Source organism: Xyrauchen texanus, chromosome 2 (assembly GCF_025860055.1).
Source record: "Xyrauchen texanus isolate HMW12.3.18 chromosome 2, RBS_HiC_50CHRs, whole genome shotgun sequence".
NCBI lineage: Eukaryota > Metazoa > Chordata > Actinopteri > Cypriniformes > Catostomidae > Xyrauchen > Xyrauchen texanus.
In genome coordinates, this window is record NC_068277.1 from 38,912,676 (window position 1) to 38,928,772 (window position 16,097).

The 16,097-nt window shown below is 35.7% G+C and overlaps 1 protein-coding gene across 9 annotated transcripts in view; it reads left to right on the forward strand.

The window, feature by feature from the left end:
• Window positions 1-16,097, forward strand: part of LOC127657924 (VPS10 domain-containing receptor SorCS2-like) — a 221,697-nt gene that overhangs the window by 189,787 nt on the left and 15,813 nt on the right. For all 9 annotated transcript variants that reach the window (XM_052146921.1, XM_052146930.1, XM_052146966.1 and 6 more), the window contains exons 9-17: window positions 1,543-1,722; window positions 3,217-3,363; window positions 5,387-5,489; window positions 7,079-7,155; window positions 8,016-8,107; window positions 9,443-9,550; window positions 11,172-11,292; window positions 11,409-11,542; window positions 15,714-15,842. In XM_052146921.1, coding sequence (XP_052002881.1) covers window positions 1,543-1,722; window positions 3,217-3,363; window positions 5,387-5,489; window positions 7,079-7,155; window positions 8,016-8,107; window positions 9,443-9,550; window positions 11,172-11,292; window positions 11,409-11,542; window positions 15,714-15,842 — 1,091 coding nt within the window. The remainder of the gene's footprint in view (window positions 1-1,542; window positions 1,723-3,216; window positions 3,364-5,386; window positions 5,490-7,078; window positions 7,156-8,015; window positions 8,108-9,442; window positions 9,551-11,171; window positions 11,293-11,408; window positions 11,543-15,713; window positions 15,843-16,097) is intronic.

The following is a 16,097-nucleotide window of genomic DNA, read 5'->3' on the forward strand; positions in this document are numbered from 1 at the left end:
AGTTTGGGAGCGAATCTTCAAATAATGACAAAATATGATGCATTATATTTTGATTATGCAATCTTTTGTACATTTTGTAACATACTATTCTATAACAGCCAATACTAATGAATAGACGATACACTGGAACAACAAGACGCAATGCAGCAGCCATAGACGTTTGTCCGACATGCTATTGTACTGTTGTGAACATGTAATTGCCCCTTGAGTACTCGATGAGTACTCGAGTAATTAGTCTGAGTACTCGAGTAGACAAAATGACCAAAATGCCCATCCCTAATTTGAAAACTTGACACACAAACATCAACATGATTAGCTACAGTAAGTTTAGCTCTTTCTTAGGGTGGACATGTTAATGCAGCCCTGCGCTCTTCAAGTGTATTACCTTATCCTATCCTATCCTATCCTTTCCTACTACTTCGTCTTTTATTTGTCACAGCAAAACAGGTGTTGTGTAACTGGCTTCACACACAGTGGGGCTCTGTACTTCTAAACTGCTTTTAGTGGGACTTGAGTGATAAATAACATGAGAGCTTGGTCTCTGAAGCACATTACAGCTACTGAAGGCTTGTTTCTTCAGGGTATTTGCTAGCTCTTAACTTAAGTTATTCTGATTGAATTCAGCTGGTGGGGAATGAGCATGTACCCTTAATCTTTGTGCCCAAATTAATGTGACCCACTTTCACTTTATCACCAAGAACAAAATGTTTGCAAACTCCCCCGTCCCGACCCAGAATGATGTCATTGCCACGGCACCCAGCTAAATGCATCAAAGCTACCAAAACTGAGGAGCTTAGTGTTGATTCTATATTTTAAGGCAAACTGTCATTATTATTGGACGGATTCATTAATTGTTCATGGTTTCTTTTTAAATCTAAATCTGTCACTGCACAGTTTTCATTTTCACTAAGTACTTAACAGTATTTTCTTTACAGCAGCCAATTAGAAATGGCTAAAAATAAACTTTTCATTTGAAAGCAAATAAATGTAATTGCGAAAGGATTTTATGCAGCACTGTTTTTTGTTTTGTAATGTAAGCACAACTGAGATGATTGATTCTCTCTTGAGTTTATTTGAAATAGCCTGTTTCTGTGGATTCACAGTCATCCTTTGCTGCTTTTTTCTCTTTGACTAATAAATTCAAAATGCCAGAGAGGTTTTGAATTGAGGACCAATGTTTGCCAGATATCAATGAGTCTCTGTCTTTTTCATGAGTATTTTTGTGATTGATTGTGTTTGAATGCGTGCTGAAACAAGATTTTCTTTCTCGCTGTGCACACAAAGGCAAACTCACTGACACAGGCCCCACTAGTCTTTATGTTAACTATTTGTACTTGCTGAAAAACGGTCTCTCTGTACTGTATGAACATGTTAATTAGTATTCATTGTTTGAATATGTGAAAGTGGAATGCGGTGAAGTTGCAAATCTTATTTGGTTCCATGCTGTTGTTTGTATTGAACTTGTGTTGCTTTTATGTTTATGTGATGTTCTAATCTCATTGTGTGGTTTTCTGTTTTTCTCACATCTGTCTGTCTCTGTAGGATGTGCAAATTGTGAGTACAGATGAGAATCAGGTATACCTGGCTCTGCAGGAATGGTATCAGACAGACACGTACAACCTCTACCAGTCAGATCTACAGGGAGTCTATTACTCCATTGTGCTGGAGAATGTCCGCAGCACCAAACAGCCTGAAGAGAATGTCCTCATCGACATCTTAGAGGTCAACACAACACCTCTGTTATATAAGGCTTAGACAGTAGTACTGTTGTCTTTTCTTACCAGTTTTGCATAATGTATTATATACAGTTCAGCTAGACCAAGCAAGAAGTGATGGATTCACTAGAGAAGTTTAAGTAGCTCAGAGCACTTTTATAAAGGACTTTATCTAACACTCCAGCCTTTTATTAACCCACTCCCCAAACACACACACACACACACACACACACGCACATACGCGCACACACACACACACACACACACACACACACACACACACACACACACACACACACACACTCAAACATACATGCACACAAACCAGTTCAATGCACTTGCATATGTGTGGGTGTGTGAATGTTTATGATCTCTTGTAACTCTGTCTACTCGCTTATCCAGTTATTATTCATAGCCAGTAGCCTTAAATGTGAAAAAGTGAGTGATTCTTGGAAAACAATGTTTCAAATGGAGCTCACTCATGAGGTTAGACATTACAGAATATGACCTATAAAATGAGATTTAACAGCATTCAACTGTGGATTCAAATGAGCATAGAGTTACTGAGGAATATGTCGACATGTCAGTGAACAATTATGGGATAATAATTAGTGGATTACAAAGGAAGAGTTAAGATTTTCCAAATGAATATCAGGTTTCAAAAGATGCTCCTTGCATGTTTTAGAATATTTCAGAAACATTATTAGAAGCAAAGTATATTTTAACAATCACAAGATTATATTAGTGGTTTAATACCTCATTATTTGGAGAAAAGTCCAAACAATCATTTTGTTCGGGTCAGAAAGACCTTGTAGAGTACAGAAGATACTATACAGTACTTACCTTTTCATTAGAAGCATAAACATTGGCATAGGCTTGTTTTTCACACTAAACGCAAGCTTTTTAAAATAGCATTTCATCTGCAAAGAGCTCCTTCTATATACCAACACTATTCTTTTGCAGTAGACACCCTTTATTTTGACTTTTTTTTTTATTATGATGATAATTAGAATACTTATAAACTGTTTGAAACATACAGAATAATGTTTTTATTCAAAAACATTCTTATTTCAGTATATAAAGTCTGCCTGGCAGATGAAAAATGAGTGAAAAATCCCATAGACTTCCATTGATAAGGTCTGCACACATACAGTATCTAGAGATTAGAATATCATAGAGACTTAGAGATGGTTTCTTTTGACTTGGGCCAACAAGCAACCATCTTGCAACTATTTAGTAATGCCCTAGCAACGACCTAACAATAACCTAGTAACATTCTAGTAATTATCCTTAACACCCTGACATTGCATACAATATAAAGTATCATAAAAAATAAGTCATAAGTAATAAGTTTGCTCCAGTAACCTGTGTGTATTTATTGTTGTGGAGAATCCATAGGCATTTTTTTTACCAAAAACTAGATTAAGATTTGTTTTTAATGGTTTTTAACTCTTAAATGTGTCAAAATCACCCAAACATTGTGTCTGCTTATATTTTTCAGGTTCGTGGGATTAAGGGTATTTTCTTGGCCAATCAAAAAGTAGATGGAAAAGTGATGACTCTTATCACTTACAACAAAGGCAGAGACTGGGAACCCCTGACTCCACCTACAACTGATATGAATGGCAAACCAGTGTATTGCAAGCAGGTAAAAATATCTGCTCTAAACATACATCATTCCAAGATTCATCCCACCAGTGTTTTCTCTGAACCCACATTTTGCTTTAGTACACCCCTTACACCCATTTTATTAATCATACTAATTGGTGTGTAAGGCTAAGTTTAAGAAATTGAAATAGCGTAGAGTAGAACTTTTTTCAGTTTTGTTTAACATGGATTTCTCAACAAATGCATTATTTACGTGTGATATTTTATCGTGCATATAAATGCAACTATAATTTTTATAGGTATAAACACTTATTTAACTGTGCAGAGACAGTTCTGTGACTTACCTTGATATTTTCCCACCAACTTTACATTATTGCATTTCCACACCAAACAAATCGTGACTTTTTTTCACATATCAGCCTCAGTACTATGAATTTTACTTCTGCACACATAGATCCAGCATACACTTGGCTTTTTTTCCTGTTCAGGATGAATGTTTCTCTTTTCACTACTGTGTCCATCTCAAGTCTGAGTCATCAATTCATGCACAGATATATATTGTACTGTACATACTGTATATCCACAGGGCTTACCCGTTACGCTTTAGCCACACACACAGGGATGATATATACTGGTGACCAAAAGTTTGGAATAATGTACAGATTTTGTTGTTTCGGAAGGCAATTACACCTTATCCTTGAGTAATCACGCTAAATTGCTAATCTGGTACTAGAAAATCACATGCCATATCAAGCACTGCTGAAAGCTGTTTGGTTCATTAAATGAAATGATGATGTGGAAGGCCAGATGTACAACTAAACAAGAGGATAAGTACATCAGAGTCTCTAGTTTGAGAAATAGACGCCTCACATGTCCTCTGCTGACAGCTTCATTGAATTCTACCTGCTCAACACCAGTTTCATGTACAACAGTAAAGAGAAGACTCAGGAGGTCTTATGGGAAGAATTGCAAAGAAAAAGCCACTTTTGAAACAGAAAATCAATAAGAAAAGGTTACAGTGGGCAAATAAACAGACATTGGACAACAGATAATTGTAAATGAGTGTTATGATCTTAACCCCATTGAGCTTTTGTGTGATCAGATAGACTATAAGGTGCTGTAAGGTGCGACTGTGAGAAGTGCCCGACAAGACAGACACATCTATGGCAAGTGCTACAGGAAGTGTGGAGTGAAATGTCACCTGAGTATCTGGACAAACTGACAGCTAAAATGCCAAAGATCTGTAAAGCTGTCATTGCTGCATGTGGAGGATTTTTTGATGAGAAACCTTTGAAGTAGTTTAAGAAGTTCTGAACATTTCTTTCAAATTGTAATAGTAATTTTTCAGATTATTAATGTCCTGACTATACATTGTGATCAGTTGAATGCCACTTTGGTGAATATAAATATATAAAAAAGTTAATATTTCTTTACATATGAACAAAAATACAAATAAGAGAATTGTATAAATATATCATCCCAGTGTGTGTGTGTGTGGTGGGGGGGTTGTTAACTAGGACTGAGAAACATAGGTGTTTAAACTCTGAGACAGGTAGCAGCATTAATTAAGACATGTATTTGTTTCTGGCAGAGACATAAGTTGAGATATAAGTCAAAAGGACATTTATTGACTTCTCTCTTTTGTCTGTCTAACCTCCCTTCTCACATCTTCATCTCTCAGCCCACCTTCTGACATGTCTTTTTTTCTTATTGTTCTCTTCTCCTCCTCACTTATCGACACTCTCTCCACCTTCAGCTCTCATTGTTTGTCATTCTTTCTGCTCATCTCCCATGTCTTTTTGGCAATATCTTCTAATTTTTTTGTCACCATTTATTGGTGCCTGAAATGTACAGCAGTAAGACATTTCTAAAGAAATCTCTGCATGTCCTCTTGTGTTTATGATGCAGGCACAAACTTAATTACTTCCTCCTCACAGCACTCGATTTTAACATGTTACGTTGTTTGTCTAGTCTGAAAGTGTTTTATTATTTACTAAATGAATTATACACGTGTAGATACTGAAATATTATTTTTTATGTCTTCTCCCTGCTCCCCTCTTTAGCCTGACTGTCACCTACATCTGCACTTGCGATGGGCTGACAACCCATACGTATCCGGAACGGTCCACACTAAAGATACTGCCCCAGGCCTCATAATGGGTGCAGGTCAGTCTCCATGACAACTATATATTGGTATTGTCACCATAGAGGTGAGCAGCCCAGAACTATAAAATAAAGCGCTGCACTAAAACTCTGCTTATGGGAATAGCAGATTTCCTCTCAATTTCTTAATTACAATTACCGTAATAATTCTAGTATGCATCTAAATCGGCAGCATGCTTGAGGAAATTTTAGTGTGTACAAAGTGGACTATTTCTTATAGGAATAGTCCAGGTTTAATAAAAATTTTGCTCAATCAACAGCATTTGTTGCATCATGTTGTTAAACACAAAAAAATCATAGAGACTTGTCCCTCCTTTTCTTTAAATAAATGGCAAAAATCTAAGTTAACGGGGCCAATCCGGAAATGTTAAAATACTCACTATTTCAAAAGTATAGCTACAATACGTAAACAATGTGCTTGTTAATATGATTTTAGTGTGACAGAATCTTCATTGCCATGAAGATGTAATGTCAACAAACCTTAAAATGACTGTAAAAATTACAATTTAAATAATTTTACAGCTCAAATAATACATGAGATTTAACATAATTAACTTTTATAAAATTATAAGCTTCACATTTCTGACTTTAAACCCTCCAATAATTGGCCCCATTCACTTCCATTGTAAGTGCCTCAATGTAATTATACATTCTTTTTAAAGAAAAAACTTATTTTTTTGTGGTAATCAACATTATGCCACAAATGCTGACGATACTTGTATTGAACCCGGAATATTCCAAACAATTCGGGAATTCAAGACAAAGAAAGAAAAAATAATGACTAAGAAATATTTTTGGGGGAAACTGGATGTGATGTATCTAAGGGGAAAAAGACAAATCTAAACCTTGGTTTATCCATTTATTATTGGCACATCCACTGAGCCTACACTGACGCTCAAAAGAAGGCAATATATGAAATATTTGCTTTTTATTGCTACAGGGTTCATTGGGGATTGAGGAAAACAAGACAATAATGTTCTTGAAGGCTAGAGCTATTGCCTTACTGCCAGTTCACAAGGTCATAAAGTCATGTGCACGGACATGTACACACATATAGTATAATCACACACAAAGACAAACAGACAGTCACAAATGTATTCACTCCCTTACACACTTATTAACACAGAATTATTTGAAGGCTCTGCAGGTTTTGGTTTTTAAAAAGTTGTTAAGACATTGTGGCTTGTTTTTACTTAAAAAATCTATATTATGTGCAAGCATACCACAGACTTTGAACATCTCTATAGTCCGCATTCAGTGGGTCTCCATTATAAGACCCACATCCAGCTCCTCTGTAAAATGTAACTTATATTTAGCTCTATTTCTCAGCTCTGTAAGCTTTTTATCCAACTCAGGAATGATGCCCTCCAGTTTTCTCCCACTTTCATTCTTTTTAAATATAACTCTCTTCCTCCTGCACCTCCCTCTCTCTTCAAATCAAACAGAGTGAGGGAATTGCTGCTTCGCCTCAAGTTAAGAAAGAGAGAATTAAAACATCTCTCTCTCTCTCTCTCTCTCTCTCTCTCTCTCTCTCTCTCTCTCAGTCTCTGAACATTTATTTGATAATTTTTCTGTGTTTATCTTCTCTTAAGGTAACCTTGGGTCTCAGCTGGTTGAACATAAAGAGGAGATGTACATCACCTCAGATTGTGGAAAAACCTGGAGACAGGTGAGAGCAAGCAAGATACTAACAAACTTATTTACATGAATAGTTCACTCAAAAATTACAATTGTAGTTATTTGCTCATCCTACTGTCACTCTAACTCAGGATTACCTTATTTATTCTGTATAACACAAAAAGAGTCTTTCCAAGGTTTATTTGCATGAAAATGAAGAGGACAAAACGTGAATGATACAATTCATGCACTATATTCCAAGTCTTCTGAAGCCACTCTGTTACCATCTGTGATATACAGAACAAAATTTAAGTCGTTGTTCACTATAAAATTAAATATGGCACTATGAATAATTAAATAAACTACATTGATATGTGTACTCAAATGTAATTCTGTTCATCACATAAAGTGGTCGAATGTCTTCAGAAGACCTGAAATATAGTGCATGAGTCATATTGATTTATTGATTTTTTGTCCTTTTCAAGCTTTAGAGTCCAGACTCTATTTCACTATACACTGTCATTATATGAAAAATAAACCCTATGGAGACTTTAAAAAAATCACCTTTTTGTTCCATGATAGAAAGAAAGACTATAGGTTTGAAGTAATTAATGAATTTGAAGTAAATAATGACAGAATTAACTTTTTTGGTTGAACTGTTAATTTAAGCAATGACTCTTTTCTCTGTCCTTTTCCCAACTCTTTGATTTGCTTTTTGACTCTTGTCTGTCTTTCACATTCATCCTAATTTCATGTGACACCCTCTTATTTCCTGCCATTTTGCTGGATTGTTCCCGCCTCTCATTTGCTTATTTGTATTTTTCTCAAATGATAGTTCATTTTGATGATGACAATTATTATGATAAGCATTCAATGTAAGAAACTGTTTTTGTTATTTCATTTGTTCTCAAGGTATTTGAGGAAGAACATCACATTCTCTATCTGGATCATGGCGGTGTCATTGTGGCCATTAAGGACACCTCAATCCCTTTAAAAATACTCAAGTCAGATCATTTTCTTTCTCTGATATAATCGCTGAATATACAACAATTGTATGTTACTTGTATATTTTTGTATAAATGTAACATCAAAATAAGAGCTTGAATGATAAATTAACAGAAGAGAAATTTAAAAAAGAGAGATTGGGGCTATGAGAAGTAAACTCTGCAATGAAGGAAGACTGGTATGAAAACAGCAGTTCAAGATTTTCTCTCCCTGGATTTTGCTGACCTGATTGTGCTGGTAATCCTTTGAGTGAGAGCTTTAAGAAACCCATTTGGCTTGGGAGAGCTCTTCAGACCACCCCAAGTTCCCAAGCTGCCTAAATCTGAAGTGGTGGTGGCGTAGTGGGCTAAAGCACATAACTGGTAATCAGAAGGATGCTGGTTTGATCCCCACAGCCACCACCATTGTGTCCTTGAGCAAGGCACTTAACTCCAGGTTGCTCTGGGGTAGATTGTCCCTGTAATAAGTGCACTGTAAGTCGCTTTGGATAAAAGCATCTGCCAAATGCATAAATGTAAATGTAAATGTAAATGTAAATCTTGTCCTCTGCACTCAGCCAACCCTTTACCCAAATAATATAAAGAGATTCACATGCTAGAAATTGTGTGCACCTTGCTCCACAAATGTACATAAAGGGGAACTTATAAAGATCAAAGAGTAAATCTTTGCCATCTTTGACACAAACCTTGAAGCCTTTCACTGGTATTAGAGTCTTGGCAGGAAAACACTTCTAGCTCCAAGTCAGGATAAGACTTGGAGCTTGAAATGCTGATTATACTTGAAGTGATTGTAACCTACAAATGATCTCGAGCACTGAGAAACAACAAAAACTTGTCTTAGAATCAACAGCGACTGTGTACATTTTCATGTCAGGATATTCAAAATGTTTGTTGACAGTGAAAGGGTGAGTATCACTGAAGTATAGAGAGAATGGAATACAGTGTATTCTATCAAATGTTCCAAAATATTTTCCCCATATTTCCCTATAATCTGAAGGTGTACTATCACCTTGGCTTCCCACCACAGACCAGTTATTTTTCTTTGATGAGCACATAAATAAACAACACATGAACAACTGCTTTCTTCTTTTGATGCAAAATGATCCTGTATCATATCTATAATGAATTTTGGGAAATGTTTTAAAAGCATGAACCAATGAGTTTCACTGTAATGCATATATATCTATTTCTATATATAAATATCTTCACTCAAAGGAGAAACTTTTATAATAGGGTAGGTCATATGATACAGTATATTATACAGTTTACAGCTTTGTTTTACATATACATGATGCATGTGGCAAATATACCATAACAACAAAAATCTTGTCTTAGATTCAGCATAGATGAGGGCCGATCATGGAGTGTTCACAACTTTACCAGTACCTCTGTGTTTGTGGATGGACTTCTAAGTGAACCTGGGGATGAGACACTGGTTATGACGTGAGTATAAGTCATCTGTAAATGAAACGGTCGTGCTACAGCACTAGTTCACCCTAAATCAATTTTAGGGCATTTTCATTATTCTATTGTTTTGCAATTACTGTCTTTTAACAGAGGTTATCTCAGTTCATGAAAAAACTTATGTTGACCATGTTTATGTGTGATTGACTGAATCACATGTGGGCTAAACAATGCCAGTCTTCATAGTTTGATATTTAGAAACAGTATCCCTATAGGGTCACCCTAATAAAGTTTATTTAAATTATTCCAATTACAAAAGAACAATCACATTGTTTTCCCAAAAGATTTCTGCAGCCAGTTGCAAGAAACTCATTAAGTTAAGAAAACCCTTATTGACGGTACCTAAGTGTTTTCCTAACTGAAGGGGTTTTTGCAACTAGGCCATGGCCTTTAGTTCATAAAATATATTAGAATTGATTCTTTGCTCTCAGTCATTTTGTTGTGGGTATTTGAGCATTCACTTGTATTTTTCTGTCATTTTGCTGCCTTTAATCCAATAAATGCTGAATATTCCTTGCAGAACATCCTTTAGCAAAGGGAAGTGTGTTAACTTAAATGACCAAGAATTTCTAAATGTTCACAACCAAGGGCATAGGTTTGGTCTGAAAGACACCAACTATGGGGGGCACAGTTAGGAGGAAGAATGTAATATGCGATAAACTTGGATAATGTGACAATGATATGCAATGTGATAAATTTAAGATTAATGGGTCAAAATCAAATGTTAACTTTTTCAAGAAGATTTACTGTGAGATAATTCTTTTGAGAAAAGATTTACTGTAAGGGACATAAAGTGACATTCTGTAAAATGTATTATCCACCATTAAACAAATGGAAATCTAAACAAAGGGTAGGGCAATATTTTAATAAATATCATGTACATGTACAACATTTGTACACAAAAGTATGCTTATTTAAATCTATTAATTTCAAGGATAGATCATACCAATGATAATCCGCGCGTGTAAACTCTATAAAATGTAACAGGTGCCATGTGACAACACCACTTATGCGCTGCTTCAGAAGAGGTAGGACAATAATTTACACATGAATAATTATGCTAAGGACCTTTACTATTCATTCAAAAAAAATAAAAATCATAGTATAGTTCAAGTATTTTCTGTGTGATGTTGGTCTGGACATTTCCAATTTTCTGAAAGTTAATTGGGACATCCCTACCTAAATCTATGCCTATGTTTGTGACAAACCATGCACTGAATTTAAAATAACACTGATAAAGGGTTTCACCTGTAAAGTCCTTTTTGAATGTTTATTAGTTTAGGTTGGTAGCATCTTCCCACGGATCCCAAACAGCAGGTGGTGCCTTTCAAGGGCTTAAATGAAAGAGGCCTGTGCTCATTAGTAACACGCTGCTGATGTGTGTGTCCACTTGTTTATGAATGCTTTGTTCAGAAGCTGCGTAATTGGGTAGGGAGAGTTTTATGAGACATGAAGTCAAGGTCACACTTCAATAGTCTCGGTTTTTGGTGAAAGAGATTAATGGTTTGTGTCTCCATGTTTGATGGATAATCAGATTATAAGGGATGAATAAATGGACAGGCAAAAGCATGTGTTTATTTTCGTTTATTGTTCTTGACAGAGTATTTGGCCACATAAGTTACCGTTCCGAATGGGAGCTGGTGAAGGTGGATTTTCGTCAGTCTTTCCCCAGACAATGCACAGAAGCTGACTATGACTCCTGGCAACTCACTGACTTAGAGGTAATACTAGTCAGTTCAGTTTTTGCTTTTCTGGGATGAAAATATATTTTAATTCAGGTTGTGAATCAATTTTTTATCTTTAAATGGATATGCATGACATATTTTCTTTCCCACAGGGAGAGAAATGTATCATGGGCCAGGAACGCATTTACAGGAGGAGGAAATTGTCATCATTCTGCATTAAAGGAAAGAGCTTTACATCAGCTCTAACTGCCAAACCTTGCCAGTGCACAGAGAAAGACTTTGCCTGGTACAAAACAGAGAGATAATATTTGTACATTATAAGCCTGCTGCAAGCTGTATTAAGTGTGAATACACACACAGATATTTTTAAAGCTGATGTGTGTAATTTGTGTTCCAGCATGAAGTGCTGAAACCCTATTGTAATTGTAGGGTTTCACTTTTATTATTATAATAATTATTTTAGAATTATACTCCGCTAAAACTGATCGTGGAGGCCAAACCACAAGCGAGCAAGCCTAGAGACATAAAACTTTGTGGGATGGGAGCAGGGTTGGACTGGCCATTGGGAGCACCGGACGTTTTCCAGGTGGGCCTCTGTGTAATTTTGGTGGGCCTACTACTACGCAAGAACTGGCCTGTACTACAGGCGATATAGGTGGCCGCCATTGGCTCAAACATGCCTGCCTGGACCACATAACAGAGCAAATATTCAATCAACTCTGTAAGGTAAAGTTAATACAATGGTTTTTATTTTGAAAAATGTAATGTCTTTTATTTGTAAATTACTTACACATCTGAGTGCATATCCATTTGTGCACATTAATGCCGTACCTCTTGTGGACCCCATTATTTGACATAAAAATCACAATAATCGTGACAACCAAAAAAATATATTAAGTATAAGATAAACTCTTAATAATCACAAAATGACAAATAACTAAGTTACAACAAATACAATAACAGCTGTGATCAGTAAATAGTCATTTGCATAATTTATTCATACTGCAGGGAGCTGAAGTACGGCTTGCTGAATAATGCTCATGCCAGATAAAAATGCAGAAAATAAGTCATGAACAATATTACTTTGTGGCTATTTGAGTCTTTGAGGCTTACTTTGTTTAAAGGATAGCAGAAACAGCGCTTGTCAAAGCATAGGGCTTTTTTCTCAAGAAAAATCTGGGGAAGGAATTAAAACACTTCAGATATAAAGATGAAACAAACTCAGAGTGAAAATATGAGCAATAAATCTGCAAAATATTTGCAAAGTTCTACACTGTAAGAGGTATGTTTATTTATTCTTTATATATATTTATATTTGTTTATATTTATATATGTGCATATTCTGGCCAACTTTGTTTCATTGATTTGACATTTTAAACACTGTCATCAGTGTCCTGCTGTGTGACACTTTCTTCATCTAAATATCACATATTTTAAAAAGCATTTATGATCTTGTATAGCTATATATACATTGGCAGCCAAAAGTTTGGAATAATGTACAGATTTTGCACTTATGGAAAGAATTTGGTGCTTTAATTCACCAAAGTGGCATTCAGCTGATCACAATGTATAGTCAGGACATTAATAATGTGAAAATTTACAATTACAATTTGAAAGAAATGTTCAGAACTTCTTAAACTACTTCAAAGGTTTCTCATCCAAAAATCCTCCACATGCAGCAATGACAGCTTTGCAGATCTTTGGCATTTTAGATGTCAGTTTGTCCAGATACTCAGGTGGCTTTTCACCCCACACTTCCTGGAGCACTTGCCATAGATGTGTCTGTCTTGTCGGGCACTTCTCACAGTCGCACCTTACAGCAACTTATAGTCTATCTGATCACACAAAAGCTCAATGGGGTTAAGATCATAACACTCATTTACAATTATCTGTTGTCAAATGTCTGATTCATTGCCCCCTGTAACCTTTTCATTTTGTCTTTCTGTTTCAAAAGTGGCTTTTTCTTTGCAATTCTTCCCATAAGACCTCCTGAGTCTTCTCTTTACTGTTGTACATGAAACTGGTGTTGAGCGGGTAGAATTCAATGAAGCTGTCAGCTGAGGACATGTGAGGCGTCTATTTCTCAAACTAGAGACTCTGATGTACTTATCCTCTTGTTTAGTTGTACATCTGGTCTTCCACATCTCTTCTGTCCTTGTTAGAGCCAGTTGTCCTTTGTCTTTGAAGAATGTAGTGTACACCTTTGTATGAAATCTTCAGTTTTTTTGGGCAATTTCAAGCATTTTATAGCCATTGTTCCTCAAAACAATGATTGACTGATGAGTTTCTAGAGAACGATGTTTCTTTTTGCCAATTATGACCTAATATTGATCTTAAGATATGCCAGTCTATTACAGTGGCAACTCAAAAACAAACACAATGTTAAGCTTCATTTAATGAACCAAATGGCTTTTAACTGTGTTTGATATAATGGCAAGTGATTTTCTAGTACCAAATGAGCAATTTAGCGTGATTACTCTGGAAATGAGGCCTGTCTAGATTTGATAAAAATGTATTTTTTCAAATAGTGATGATGCTGTTTTTTACATCAGTAATGTCCTGACTATACTTTGTGATCAGCTGAATGCCACTTTGGCGAATTAAGTGCCAATTTCCTTCCAAAACAGCAAAATCTCTACATTATTACAAAGTTTTGCCACCTGTGTACATATATAATATATTATTATTATATTTGTTGTTTACACAACCTCATCATAACTAAGACAATAGTTTATTTGCGCTTCTAGAAAAAAGTTGAAAGGTGATTAAGATCTTTAAAAACTAGTGCTGTCAGTCGATTACATTTTTTATTCGCGATTAATCCAAAAACAATAATAATTGTGGTTATTCACAGATTTGAAAAGTATTGAAATTTGAAATAAATATATATATTTATTTTATTGTAAAAATGTAATTATTTCCATCTTAGGAAAGAAAACTTTTTTATTCATATTTTCCAAAACAAATCCTTCCACAATATAAAAACAATGCACAAAAATATCACCAATTCAAGTAACTAAACGTTTCCCAAATTGTAAGTGGGAGATTTACTAATTTAAAAAAACTAGTCCCCACATATGTTGCATATTCATTGCAATGGGCATTAAATCCCTTAAACTTTCTAAGCTGGGTTCATGATTAAAGCAGCAATGCCATGCTTTGAACTCACTATGAAAATCTCTTGCAAACAAAAATGTATCATTCTGCATTTTGGTGATAGTTAAGATTTGGTGTGCTTCTGTGGTAATTAAAACGTGCCTTACTTAGGTTGAAAAATATTTTATTTCTAAGTGTTAGTGTTAGCAGGTCGTTCCTCCATCATTTTCACAGCTGTCAGAGATTCTTTTATTTACTGAGATAACAAACTCCGTGGCTCTATCATAGGCGTGAGTGGATAGTCAACTAGCATGTTAAGACATGTTAAGGTCCCAGAGAATGTCTATGGGACCGCCACATTATGGCGTTTTATGATAAGCTTGTAGGCTACCCTTGGTATAAGGGTTCTGGCACCTTGGCGTGATGACTCCGTGAAGATACATTACAAAGGTTTCGCTCTTCACACAAGTGTTTATGCTGTTTTAACGCATAATTAAAAATGAACACGTTAAACTTTTGAAATTAATCGCACACATTAACGCATTCATTCTGATAGCACTATTAAAAACTTTTAAGAAATGCTCACTTGTAACAGCACCTAAAATACACCCTTTCCCTTGTACTTTCATGTACATTAAACCTAACATCAGTTTTCATCTGAGCTTGTTGTTTGTCTGAGCTATAAAGTGCTTATTTTTAGTGCTTTCTCTAAAAAAATCCACTCATCACATTTACAGTGGTTTTATATGTTTTAAAGTTATGACAACTTTTGCCCTGGTGGGGCCCGTTGTCATGACTAACAGTCAATACAAATTCCGGGATTGTTAAGTTGATCTGCACTTAAAAATCTCACCGGAAATAGTAGGTCATCCGGATATTTCTCACTGACTGCTTCATGAAAACCATGGATTCAGACATACTACTTCATTGGCATACTGTTTTTGGCATACTATATAGTAGAGAAGTATGGATATTCAGATGCAGCGGCTCTCTCAGATTTAATTTCCGTCATTAAAATTTTAAAGGTGTAACCAGGAGTGGCTGTTTGATACTATCAAAACATTCGTTTGTATGTTTAAGCGTCCCATCAAGCCCTTACCACAACATTGGCCCAAACAACTGTGTGAATTTGGAGTGGAACAACCTGTTTGCACAAACAGTGTAAGACAGAGGGTGTTTTCTGGAATCCGTTTAAAAACCGTTTTGTTTTGTTTTTTTCAATTCCATTTGGTGACACTATTGATGCAAAACTTACACACTTCAGCTTTAAAGTAACAGACACTCTTCATTTCTATCTGCCCCTTGCAAAACCCAGTTCAGAGCATTGTGGATTAGATCTAAGTTTCTCTGTGTGTTCTCAGTGACTACGGCTTTGAGCGAGCTCCCAGCCTTAGGTTAGAAGGTGATCGCTGTTATCCTGACTTTTGGTATGATCCTGACACTCCACCTGAAAACTGCCACTTAGGACACAGCTATAAGTCCAGCACTGGGTAATATACATACACAAACACTGGTGAACATTAGAAAATGCATGGTCACTCACCTTTAAAGGGATAGTTCACCCAAACATTTAAGTCCCAGATTTTTATGACTTACTTTCCGATGATGAACACAAATGTAGATTTTATGAAAAATATGTGAGCTCTGTAGGTCCATACAATGCAAGAGAATGGTAGCCAGAAAATTGAATGTCCAAAAAGCACATTAAAGCAGCATTAAAGTGATCCATATGACTTCAGTGGTTA